This window comes from Schistocerca gregaria, unplaced genomic scaffold, assembly GCF_023897955.1.
Source record: "Schistocerca gregaria isolate iqSchGreg1 unplaced genomic scaffold, iqSchGreg1.2 ptg000808l, whole genome shotgun sequence".
Lineage (NCBI taxonomy): Eukaryota > Metazoa > Arthropoda > Insecta > Orthoptera > Acrididae > Schistocerca > Schistocerca gregaria.
Genome location: NW_026062176.1, coordinates 101504 through 114712, shown reverse-complemented (window position 1 = coordinate 114712; position 13209 = coordinate 101504). Strand labels below are relative to the sequence as shown.

The window sequence follows — 13209 nt, the reverse complement described above, 5'->3', positions numbered from 1 at the left end:
TTTTGTTCTGCAAACGAATTAAAATGCTGGTTTTTTTTAAGATTGCAAACTTGCAAAAGCAGATTAGGATAATCTAGATCTTCTGGAGTTGGATCGAAACGTGAGATTTTATCTTTAAGGTAGGTACAGGCGATGAAGATCAGACGAGATTGGGTATCTTTGAGAATCCGATCTAAAGTAGGTTTGAGGGCTTCTAATTCCACAGGTTTTTTAGAAATATATTCATTGAATTGATACTTTAAAGTGTTTGTAAGATCGAACAGCACTTGTAAATCACGTATTTGGTGAAGAGAGTGCAAAATACGATCACACAGAGTAGCAGAAACTTCTTCTATTAACGCTTTTAGGCCACTGGAAGGCCCAGAGAAGAACTTTGAATAAAGAACATGCTCTTGTGTACATAAATGCATTAAATAGAAAAAGCCGCTTTTCACCATCTTGATTATTTCTTCACTTTGAGCGATTAGAGAGAGATGTTCTCGAACCTTGTCTTGTATAGTAGCCCTTCTTATTCGGAAAAATTCGCGGTGAACGTCTAAAAGGAAATTTGTACGCTCTGTCTGTTTTGATCTACGTTCGATTTGAAGACAAAGAGGTTTAAGAGTAGTCACCATGCTGCCAAGTTTAGTATTTTCAAGGAATAAGCTATGCAATATTTTCTCTAATTCCTCTGTCAGAATTTTAGATTGAGATAATGCTGACAGCGGAGGCTGAAAGTAGATCTCATATAGAGGCAAGACATCCTCGAACGCCTTGACGATGTGATTTTGGATTAAGATCATGCCTCTTGTCTTAAGACGGTTTGCCTCAGCTAGATACTTGTCTGCATCTAGTATATCTTGATTGTCTATAAAAAAATTAGTAGCTTCATCAAGCTGGTTGAATAAAATTATAAAGCGTTCATCTTCGACATTAATATCAGGGTTATTAAATTTTCTGGCAACATATTCCAATGTTTCAAAATAAGAGAGATGATGAGATAGTTGCGAAACAAATTCTCGAAGCGTTTGTTGTTCCTCTAACGACTTTTTGCAAAGTAAATAAAGTGCGGTGGTCTTCTTAATAAGGGTACAATACCCTTCCTCAACTTGAGAGACCTGTTCCAAAGAATGCTTTATTTGCTCTGCAAAGAACTGACATGTAGACTTAAGCTGATCGATCTCTTTTAGATGCGCTCTAAAATACAAAAGATTGTCAATTTGAACGTCAAATACCGAAATTTAAGATAGGTTTGTGTTATAACTTACTCATAAAAAAGGTCTTGTTCAATTGGGCTGGCCCTATTTTCCAAGTCATCAATTTCGACAGATAAGCTAGAGAATGACAGACTGTTGAAATCTTTTTCCAAACTTCTATAGTAATTCCAGAACTCTGCTTCTACAACGAAACAATCGTTTGTGTCTCCTCTATTTGAGCAGTGCTGCTTAGTTTCTAAGTGCTATCAAAGAAATTCCTTGTCAGGTTCCCCATCGATAAACAGCTATCAGAACTACCGTCGTACAGTTGTGATTTCTCGGTAATTATTTTGCAAAAAAGCACGCATTGATCGGACACGTACAGCGGGTAATGGCCTACTGACAGTTTGGTATAACCGCGAGAACTCAACATCATCAAGTTCAGTATTTTGTTCGCGGGTTCTTAAATTTTGATTGTTTTGAGTCTCGGGGGTAGCTGGGTGATTTGGGGGATTATTAGACTTGTAAAAAAAAGAGGTCGATTGTGACATGATGCATTGAAAAGTGCAATACAACAAAAGAGCAATAATGGTAATATTAATTCGCAGCGACCAAAAGATATGCTTACAACAGTAGATTTTATTATTGGAGGATATTGCAGTACGATAGAAAATGTGTACTATTTTAAAAATTTTTCAATTGTACATTCAAAGAGATAGATAACAGACTAAAAAGTTAACTTGATGAATGGAATATCACCAGAAACTAATTCAGATTTCAGCTTGAGCCCTAGACAGGCCTATGAAAGCAAAAACCGGGAAGCATCAATTCATGCACACATAAATCGATCTAACAAACACGATGAGAAACACATGAGGTAAGTAGTGTGATGTATATTACCACAAGTATATAATGCAGCATAATGCTTGTAAACGTGGTTAATTTCATAGCTGCAGACGATCAAATATCCGAAAATAGTCCATTCCAACCTTATAATTAGAATTATATCTTGTTCTAACTTTCTAACAATCCCGAAGCACTAAGTTCTCCCTAAAGAGCTGCGTATTTGGAGGCTTAGATGGAATCGTTACAACATTTAGCACAATATCCAGTTTATCAGGAGCAGGCACACATATATCGACTATCATTATTTTAGGTTTTGCCAATTTAGTGGCAGACGGCCTGGCGATGGGCATTGGAGATTACATTTCAGAAAAAAGTGAACATGATTTTTTATCTAAACAATATAGATCTAAACTCTGGCGTTATATGAACTGTTTAGATCTAGAAAAGAAAGACATGACAGACTTTTACATAAAAAAAGGAATGAGCCTTGAAAATGCTGAAAGGGTAGTGGACATCTTGTCAAAGAGAAAAGAACATTTTATTGACTTAGTTATGGTAGAGAAATTAGGCTTGATGCCACCAGATCAGAACGAGAATCCTCTTTTAATGGGCCTTGCTACATTTTTATCATTTTTAATTTTTGGGATGGTTCCTCTCATGCCCTACGTTATTAGTGCATCCCTAAAAATCAAAGTTGAAAAGCGTTTTTTTGATAATGAATTTATTGCATCTATACCATTGACGTTAATGACCCTGTTTGTTTTAGGGGCTATTTCCTCAAAATATACAACAAAACAATGGATCAGAACGGGTATATGGTTTGTCTTGTTGGGTGGATTAGCATCAGCTCTTTCATTTGTCCTCGCATATTTGTTGGTCATCTTTATTCCAAGCTTTAGGCCGTCGAGTCTGTAAGTTGGCATTATTGCCAATGCCTAGGCACAACCAATCTAATTTAAAAATTAGAATCAGTATTGGAAACGTAGTACCTTTGAATTGACCTTGAGTAAAAAGAATCCCACTCTACAACACTTTCTTGATGAATTGATCACTGCAAGAATGTAGGATTTTGCAGCACTTTTTAAACAAGGATTTAAAGCACCCCCTCGTTTCCGTGTTTATTCCCTTTTGGTTTAATTGCATCTCTAATTGCTGCTTGATGCCTTAAACCTATACATCAAAATAAGTTTTTTACGTCCTTAGTATTTTCATATTCAATTCATATTTTCGCTCGAAGGGTTATAGCGTTTGATGTCTGAACAGCGGCAATTCTAAAATTGGACGCAACAAAGACACGCGTAATTAGACATTTTGTGCTCATATGTTTCGGTGGTTTATTTAAAGAGGTTAGAGAAATAGCTGATATAGACATATCAATATTAGAAATTAATTTGCCTGAGCAATTTTAGATTTTGCAAATTTGTGTTCTTTGGCCGATTTGACTTGATTCTACCTCTTTGTCAAGTTTCTCGAGCACGGCTTTTAGAAAAAGTGACAATAAGTGTTGAATTGTTTTGTTGTTAATAAGAGATTAGCAAACAGGGTACGTTCACGAATTGGTATTTTGAACCAGTTTTTGCCTATATACTGATTTATTAATAAAATTTTGTATATTAGCAGGCTCACCTTGGCAATAGCCACCGCCATTTTAGAAATTCAGTTCATCATTGGAACATAGAGAGGCCGGCTTTTTGAAATTTGTAATATTTTTTGCGTTGGTTGAAGGGATTTACAAATTTACTGGCTATTAATTTTTTTCGACACTATACTATCAAAGTTTGGTCGTCTGTACATAATATTTTTTATATCTTACGTTACCAGAAAAGATGCATGCTATTGGACGTGTAGCAATATCCCGCCGATTTGGATACCAAAGAAGCAGTAATCAAAAATTAACACAGCGCAAGCCACAAAGCTTGAAGAGCTTATATCTGAAGCACGAATGGAGAAGTTATGCGACAGATTCTAAAGAGGTGTGTAAAAGTGAATTTTCTCTGAAGTGATATGATAGCAAAGAACGGGCCGCGCGATATTTAGTGATCTAGTGATGCACCAAGTGAGGTTAGCTTGAAAGCAAATAGATAACGCATATGGATGCAAAAAAAACAGAGTTAGCAATACTAAACGTGGCGCAAGCCAAGGATGTGAGCAAATCAAAAAAAGGTCAAGAATCCCTCGGGGCTTTTAGAGGGGAGGGTATAGGGAAATTTGACATTGAAACTGCATGAAGAATGAATGAAAGAAAATATAGGCAGGGGAAAGGGGTAGGGCCTGGCCGTCGAGGGGTTCATGTAGCGTTGACACATTCAGTTCTCGCCTATGAATTTTCGTGCATATGAGAAATATGTGAAAACTGGCTTAAATTACAAATTCGAGAAATATATGCTAACGTATACAGCACCTTTTTGTATTCGAATATGATATGGAGAATGTGTGCAGGTGACAGTACGTGAGGCCTTGAATATGGCGCTGGATGAAGAGATGGAAAGGGATAGCCGAGTAGTGTTGATGGGAGAAGAAGTGGGCCGATACGATGGTGCCTACAAGGTATCGAAAGGCTTGTTTCAGAAATATGGCGAAGAGCGGGTGATTGATACACCTATTACGGAAAGTGGTTTTACAGGCTTGGGAATAGGCGCAGCAATGGCAGGCCTGGTTCCAATCATAGAATTCATGACTTTCAACTTTTCATTGCAAGCTATTGATCATATTGTGAACACAGCTGCGAAATCCAGATACATGTCAGGTGGGCAGCTATCGTGTCCTGTGACGTTCCGTGGTCCAAATGGCCCTCCAATGTCCGTTGGTGCACAACATTCACAGTGTTTTGCTGCTTGGTATGGAAGCATACCGGGTTTGAAGGTAGTAAGCCCTTATAGTGCAGAGGATGCAAAAGGCTTGCTGAAGGCCGCTATTCGTGATCCCAATCCCGTTGTGGTATTAGAAAATGAACGTATGTACAATCAAAAATTCTGCGTTCAGCCAGAAGTTTTATCCAAAGATTTTGTATTACCGATCGGTAAAGCCAAGATAGAGAGAATGGGAAAAGACGTTACAGTGGTATCTTTTGCTCGTTTGGTTGGACAAGCTCTCGAGGGAGCAGAACAACTTGCCAAAGAGGGTATTGAGGTCGAGGTTATTAACTTGAGGTCAATTCGACCACTAGACATAGAAACCGTTGTCAAATCTGTTCAAAAGACAAATCGACTAGTAACCGTAGACGAAGGATTCCCTCAGTTTGGAGTTGGTGCTGAGATCGCCGCAAGAGTGATGGAAGAAGCGTTTGATTTTCTGGATGCGCCTGTCGAACGACTCTCGGTTGCAGACGTTCCAGCTCCTTACTCGTACAAATTGGAAATTTTACATATACCTCAGGTAACTCATATAATTAATGCTTGTAAGAGAGTTCTATACGTAAAGTAAATGCAGGCCTTCTTGTGTAGAAGGCCTGTGATGAGACAGCATTTGGACTGTAGTACTCTAAACTGGATCATTTAACAATTTATTTAAGCTGTAATCAAACAAAAGCTATAATTTAAAAATCTTGTACAAAATTCATGACCGTTTGAAGTAAACATAACCTGAACACTCTGACATTTTTTGTAAATTCAGGCCTCGCACGATGGGACGACGGAGAAAACCATTTGCTCTGAATCGGTCATCGCGTGAAATGATCTTACAAACCAATGCTGAAAACCGCCATTTTTGTTCGCCGTTCGTATTGCTCTGAGGCGGAGAGCAGCATTTGAAAGACTTGAGCTGGATGAGCGAAATCAGAGTTGGTTTGTTCGATACTGGTGAACAAGAGAGAGGCGTTTGTAGGGCCTGAGACGGACGAAACTCAAAAATTTTAAAATGGTATAGTTTCAGTACAGAAACAGCAAAAGCGCACAGAGAAAAAGTTTTTTTGACGGAGTGAACTCTCATAAGTATTTTTATTTGAACGAGCTCTATGTCTTTAGCCGATAGTGGTGAAATGTCTGAACTTGGCGTGAGCGATCCAGACCTGGGCACGCTGTTCAAAGGTCAATGGGGAAATGTGCATGCAATTGCATTGAGCAGTACCAAGTGTTCGGTGATAAGCATGGTGTCGACGGTATCGACATCGCTGAGAATTGTATTGATATTGGTAGAGGAATGGAGTCATAGAGCGATACAAGAGCTAGATTCGCGGAAACGGCTCATGAACGACTGTCAGGTTATGTCTTCTGTGAAGGCGAACATGCTGAAGCTGATAAATATATCGACGGGTATACCGCCTATACCTACGAGGTCTGAAATGGATGAGAAGACCGTGGTGGATGCGTTGAACTTGTGTGGACAGTGGATGAAGAAAACGGCGAAGGTAGTAAGAACAATCGTTTCAGTATGGAGGGAATTTAAGAAACTGAAATCAATGACTAAAAGGGATGATGATCAGGCTAGGAAATCGGCCGTTTCAGTTGAAGTTTACGTAGCGTCGTTGCTGGATGTGTTTACATTCTTGGTGCCGTCGATTAATTTGTTTCCGCTTTTGGAGAATGTATTACTAGAGTTGGCTGTTTCATCCGAAACATTATCGATGACTATTTTTTCCTTCTTGAAATGGATAGTGTCTATAGAAGAGAGTGCAGCAAAAAGCCCGGACGCCTCAAAAAGGAGAAGTGTGGTTGAGTTTTTTTTGAGCTTGATCCTTTCGCTATCGTCCGCTCAAAAGTCCGTTTTATCCCATGCACAGGTGTTGTCCCCTCCAACTGTGAAAAGCGCTTTGATGATGCCCCTTTCTGCGTACAAGCACCCGGAATACCAGTATCTTGGTCTCGTTTATCGAGTCCTCTCTCATGGACGACTGGTGTCTGATGAGCGGACTAAGACGGGCGCTCTGACCACCTTTGGCAACACGTTGCGCTTTAACTTGAGCGCTCCGCATTCCTTCCCGTTATTGACGACCAAAAAGATGTTTTGGCGTGGCATCGTCGAAGAATTGCTGTTCTTCATTCGAGGAGATACCAACTCCCGACATTTGAGCGATCGAAACGTACACATTTGGGACGCGAACTCCACGCGCTCATTTTTGGATTCGCGCGGCCTCTTCAGTCGCGAGGAAAACGATTTGGGACCTATCTACGGCTTTCAATGGCGTCACTTCGGTGCCAAATATATTGACATGCATGCCGACTATACCGGACAAGGAATCGATCAGCTGGCCAAGTGTATTGACCAAATCAAAAACGATCCGTCCAGCCGACGAATCGTCTTGACCGCGTGGAATCCGAGCGATCTGGACCTCATGGCTTTGCCACCTTGTCATATACTCTGTCAGTTCAACGTCCTAGATCAACGCTTGTCCTGCCTTGTCTTTCAACGTTCATGCGATGTCGGGCTCGGACTGCCATTCAACATAGCCAGTTATGCGCTTTTCACTCTCATGATTGCGCACGTGTGCCACTTGCAGCCCGGAGACCTTATCTACACACTCGGAAACACACACATATACTCATCTCACGTAAGCACACTCGAGACGCAGCTTATGCGCATCCCAAAGCCCTGGCCGACGGTGCTTCTAAATCCAAGCGTCACCGACATAGACAAATTCACGCCCGAAGACATCACACTTAAGGATTACGAACACCTTGGACCCCTGAACATGGCCATGGCCATATAAGGGTACAACTTGAATTGTGTTATTGGGTCCTCTAATCTTTCAAATCCAGCCATCGCACAATCCGGCTTTGTCGTAATAAAAAACAATTGCCCTCAAGATGGACCGATCAGCCCTGATTTGCTCCCTTCTCGCAAGAATCACCTATTTTATTCCTCCGAGCTCCGTTTCTGCTTCAAAGCTTGCTCGAAACTGTGCCAACAAAACGGTTGCCGGAGTTTCTGTAAACATTTGATCTCAAACTCAGCGTTGGCCGCTAGGCGCTACCCCGTCCTGGAGAAGGAGAACAAGGCGCTCGCGCAGCAGCGCCAGACTGGCCGAGAAGCTTGGCCATCGACTCTTTGAACTGAGCAGCATTGGTATTGATGGGATCGGCGCCCAGCGAAATAGCCCTGTCGCAGGCGTCCAGAGCCTCAGCAAACCGGTTGAGCTTGGACAGAGTCCCAGCGAGGCGTATGTAGGCTACAGGAAAAAACGTTATATTAGCAACCGTACGCACGCCAAGGACATGGAGTCAAGATGGAAAAAAAAAAGTTTTTTGTTGTACTTTGAAAATTTTGAGGATCGATGAATAACATTTTGTTGTAGCATGACAGGGCATCTTCGTGGCGTTCCATTTTCCCGAGCAAGGTAGCCTTCGCGTTCAACAACTCCGTATCTCCGTCTTGATTCAACAGAATCTCATCTATCGTCTCTAGGGCGTTATCAAACCGTTTAAGTTCAATCAACGCGTTGGCCTTCTCTAAAATCACGGCGTTGTCCGTGCTTATCTCTTCTATGCACTGATCGTACACTTCGATGGCCTCTTCGAATTGATTGTTCAAGCTGAGTACCCTTGCAAAATCTCGCCTCGCTTCGTAGGCCTCTGGATGCAGCTTCAAAAGTTCTTCAAACGTTTCGATACTTTCTCTAAACCGCTCCATGCTCGACAGAAGCCTCGCCTTGTCTAGCATTGCGGGATAACTCATCGGGTCCTCCAGCAAAGCTTGATTGAAACTCTCCAAAGCCTCTTCGTGCCTCAACAGCTGATTCAGGATACACGCTCTGTACAAATGCGTCTCAACACTTCTGTCGCCCATCGTCAACCCCTGATTGATCGCAGCCAGTGCTTCCTCATTTCTCCCCAAATCGTACAAGTAAGACGCCTTTTGTGTATACACGCTCTTATCGGTCATTGGCACCACTTGAATCGCGCGATCGAAAAAACTCAGCGCTTCTTCAGCCTGATTCAAGTTCATACAGGCATACGCCTTATCTAGGTACGACTGAACTCGGGATGCCTTCTCTTTTTTTCTCGAGTTCGTCGTTCCCGAGCACAAACTTCGAACGCTCTTGTTCCACCACCCATCTTTGTTCCACGCCCACGTTTCACCACTCCTCCTCCCCACTCTAACGTAGTACCCGTTTGCCCTTCTCTCTAGAGCCCCAATACTGTGCGCTCTCAAAATTGCACCTTGCTTGAGTCTCAGCATGTTTGACACTTCCTGTTCATTCCTTTCTGAGCCCTTTCTTCAGGAACACCTACTCCGAGCCGCGCACCGCGTGCCCCTAAAAGCACCCAACGACAACGAGTTCGAAGCGCTAAGTAGCATCAGCTATTGCCCCGAATGTGTCTAAAATTGTTGGCCAATGAGCGACGTCAAAAAAATTTTTGCCATATTATTATCCGAACGCTTTGCACCTCGAAAGTCGATTAAAAATTCAAAATCGGAAAGTTCCCGTCTAAAGCGCTCTGACCAGAATGGCGAATGAGGCGACACCTGACAAAAATCCTTCGGGACCCGGCACGTCTGAATTGGCGGATTCAAAAAGCGCAAACGAGCCTTCTAGAATTAGCTGTGCCCAGTCGCCTGTTCAAGTCACGCGTCTTCCAGAACTAAAGGGGCATCAAAAGTCAGTCCTCTGTCTGGCGTTTCTCCCGGATTTATCCTGTGCGATTTCAGCCAGTGAAGTGTGGATCTAGCCAAAAAAAAAAAAAAAAATTATCAAAGACGACGGTGCCAAACTAACTCTTACGTTTTTTTTACGGAAATTTTTGCATTCATTAGGATCGAACTGCGCTTATCTGGGACCTAAATGAGCAAAAGCCTGTTCACTCCATCGTTCCGCCCGAACGTTTTTTCCACTCTTGCGCCACGGAATCTGACAAGACCCCTCCCAGCACCGCCGCTCCAGTGCAGGAGGAAGGGGGGCAATCCGTCTGTCAGATGGACATTTCGTTTGTGGCCTTCTTGAGTTCCAGTCGGTGTTGTGTGGCCCTGGGAGGTCACCTTCTCGTTTACGATTTTTCCTCGGCCCCTGCTACGATAGAAGAGCCGACTCTGCTCCTTCGCGTTTCGAACGAAGAGATCAACCATCTGAGCATCGACCATACTGGGAAATACCTCACGGCCGCGGACGATGACGGACAGGTCCATATTGTGGACCTCCAGAGGTTCGAACTAGCCCGAACTATTAAGGCGCATCAAGCACCTTGTATGTGTGTGACATTCCGGCCTTCCAACAATCAAGAATTGATATCGGGAGGACTAGACTGCAGAATTGTCCACATAAACCATTCGAACGCATCGGTCCTTTTTACCTTCGATTTTGCTAAAACTTTGGCCGGCTCATCTCAAATTGCAAACCCGCCCTATGTTCATTCTGTCTCCTTTACGCCCGATGGGGAATTTCTCGTTGCCGCGTTGGGAAACGGGACCGTCGAATTCTTTGCTTTGGACTTTCGTCTTCAATTGACCCCAATTTCTCACGCGCACAACTCCGCCGTCACTCAGGTCCTTGTGCCGGACGCATCCCCTCACTCGCTCGTTTCCGTCTGCCTGGACAAAACTATTTCGTTCTGGACCGTTCAGTGGCCCGAACCCTCTGTCCTGAAACAGCTGAGCGCCGCCGGCTCCAAAACTCAGCTGCAGCGATCCAAAAAAACAAGAAGCGCCCGCTGCAAGCCCTCGCGCCCTCCCGCCCCTTCTTCCACACACCCCCTCTGTCGACTTCAGTTCCGTATCAAGTGCCAAGAAAAAATCAACTGGGCCCTTCTGACCCCTCGCTCTCATCTCTACATTGCGGACCTGTCTAATCGCATCCGCCGTTACGAAATTCCAACACTCACAACCGATTTCGCTACTCCACGAAATCTAAACGAAGTCACCCCGTAAATGCCTACACACTTTAAACAACAGCGCCTGCACTCATTCTATTATATATATTGAACCGCGCGTCCGTCTCATTCCGCCTGAAAAAAAAAAACCTACGTTCGCTCCAGCCACATTTTCTCCTTTTCTCTCCTAGATCCGTGTCGATTGTCGGCAACTTTGTGGTACTTTAGAATCTCGTCTTCTTTGTCAGATCCCAGTTTGATTGTGCGCGGCTTCTTCTTTTGAATGGCGTATATGTTTCTCGGATAGGCCTCCGTGAACTTGGCGTTCAGGTCTTCGTCCAAGTCCCGTAACACGCTGATCAGCGAAGAACCGGGTATCGATTGCTCGATGATCATGTGGAGAGGCACTAGAGCGTCGCATATGACCTTGACGTCATCGTAAAGCTCGTTGTCCTTCATATGATAGTCTCTGAGGATGATCTTACGAGCCCCGTGCTTCCAAAACTCAATCAGGTGATCCGAGCGGGGAATGGGGTCGCCAGCCAGGTCCTCGTTGACAATCATAGGCAGAGCCTCTTGGGACATTGGAATGTCGGCACGAATTGTGTGACACAGTTCGGAGCTGTGATGAAACACGTCGCCCACGCCGGACGTTGCAACGAACGGCGAACGCGCGTGAAACTCGATCGCGTCGTCAGTCAGTGTCTTCCAAATGCCGGCACTTTTTGGCGGCAAGTCAGCCCCAACGAGCCTGAGGCGCGTGTAGGGAAGCGTGTCTTCGACTTTCTTAAGATTGTGAGAAATTGCGCGGACACAAAGAGTGAAGTTATGAAGCGCTCGGAAGTTATTGAGTTCCATGACTTCCGCGAGCTTGGGATGCAAGGGCTTCAAGAAGCGCTCTTGAGAATCGCAAATGAATTTGGTTGAATTCAGGGGCATGACAATTTGTGACAAAATATTCAGCAGTTGCTCTTTTACCTCGGTAATCGAAAGTTCTTTACATAGCTGCTCCAAGTTCGAATTAAGTAGCAACGTGTTCAGCACCATATTGCCAGGGTCCAGATAAGACAAGTTGTTGGCCAGGCCGGCTAGACAGACCGGGCTCCCGTTGACATTTATCATGTACTGGTTCCACAGGTAACTGAGCGTGTACCTGAACTGAAGCCACATCTGAGAACGCAGCGACTCGTTTCCGAAAGCAAAGAGGGACTTCGTAGCCAAGTTGATCAAACCCCTGTTCATGTGCTTTCTCTCGTCAGGAGACTCCTGAGAATACACGGTCAACATTCGGAGCGCAAGCGAGCTGTTGGTGGGAAAAGAGCCAACCATCGGCGGAATATCTGTCAAAACAACGCGCTGAATTTTGTGTATAGAGATGTTCAAAAAGATGACGTCGCCCATGTAGTCGTATCCTCGTCGACCCGCTCGACCGGACATTTGCTTGTACTGGACCGGGGTGAGATAGTAAGAGTCTTCAGCGAAAACGACCGAGCGGCAAGGCATATTGACACCAAGTGCCAACGTTTTGGTAGAGAAAACGACTTTCAAGTGTCGCTCTCGGAACAAAAGCTCTACTTCAGACAGAAATCGACGTTCTAGAGACTCGTGATGGACGCCAATCCCATGCCTCAAGTATTCGAATAGGGATTCTCTCATGCGGGGACACTTCTTCCTGAGCTTTTCTATAATTCTCTCTAGCCCCTCTTCGTCGTAAATTTCGCCTTCTCGTACCAGGGGGTCGTCGAGGAAGTTTTCGTACAACACCGAAGCCAGCTTCTCGCACGTCCTGTGCGAAAAGTTGAAGACCAAAACTGGAAGTCGGTTTTGCTCGCGCAGACATGTGACCAGCGAAATGATTTCTTTGTTGACGTCCAACGGGTTCGACAGCACCAAGGAGTTGGGGTTGTATTTACATAGTTGCGTACAAATTTTTAGTGAAAAGCGGCGATCGTACGTGAGCACCAGTTCTTCAAACAGCTTCAGCAGCTTTTTGCCCCATTGGCGCTGGGCGCTTTGAGAAATGGTGATGAGGGTGGAAAACTGCGCGTCTGGATCCAGGGACACCAGCTCCTTGGTCCAGGCGGTGTCGACCATCGAGGGGTCTTGAGAGACGCCGACCATGACGTCATAGAGCTGAATGGCCTCGGCAGACGTCATGGTTAGGGACTTCAAATACGGGAGCTTTTTCGAAATGGAATTGAACAAGTTGCCCGAACGCTCTTCGCCGCAGTGGTGGTCCTTCAGCAGGGAGAGAGGGTGGATGGGGGCGAGCACGTCCTTTGACTCGTTGGACCCGACGGGGCCCTCCGAGGAGGAGAGGGTTTTGTGCATGGGCACCCAGGCGAAAAGCTGCAGGTCCGAAAAGCGCTCTTCCACGTGGATTAAATGGACTCGACGAGTGTGCAGGCTTTGCAGCCAGTCGCGGAAATGGTGCATGTTTCCCATAGTGG

At 44.4% G+C, this 13209-nt stretch overlaps 3 protein-coding genes across 4 annotated transcripts; all 3 read left to right on the top strand.

Annotated features, from left to right (window-relative positions):
- The first annotated feature begins 1872 nt into the window (after positions 1-1872).
- LOC126322406 (uncharacterized) lies at positions 1873-3204 on the top strand. Its single transcript, XM_049994327.1, has 2 exons — positions 1873-2052; positions 2213-3204. The coding sequence occupies exons 1-2, from the start codon at positions 1919-1921 to the stop codon at positions 2934-2936; spliced, it is 858 nt and encodes a 285-aa protein (XP_049850284.1). The 5' UTR covers positions 1873-1918; the 3' UTR covers positions 2937-3204.
- A 262-nt stretch (positions 3205-3466) lies between these two features.
- Positions 3467-5920, top strand: LOC126322405 (uncharacterized). 2 transcript variants are annotated; one of them, XM_049994326.1, is made up of 2 exons: positions 3467-3564; positions 3639-5581. In XM_049994326.1, exon 2 carries the CDS (start codon positions 4485-4487, stop codon positions 5442-5444), a length of 960 nt encoding a protein of 319 aa, XP_049850283.1. In that variant the 5' UTR covers positions 3467-3564; positions 3639-4484; the 3' UTR covers positions 5445-5581. The 2 variants fall into 2 exon arrangements, with proteins under 2 accessions (XP_049850283.1, XP_049850282.1); XM_049994325.1 differs by lacking the exon at positions 3467-3564 and having other exon boundaries at positions 3774-3994; positions 4461-5920.
- Positions 5921-5946: 26 nt separating this feature from the next.
- LOC126322407 (uncharacterized) lies at positions 5947-7665 on the top strand. Its single transcript, XM_049994328.1, has one exon. It carries the CDS (start codon positions 5974-5976, stop codon positions 7663-7665), a length of 1692 nt encoding a protein of 563 aa, XP_049850285.1. The 5' UTR covers positions 5947-5973.
- The last annotated feature ends 5544 nt before the right edge of the window (positions 7666-13209 follow it).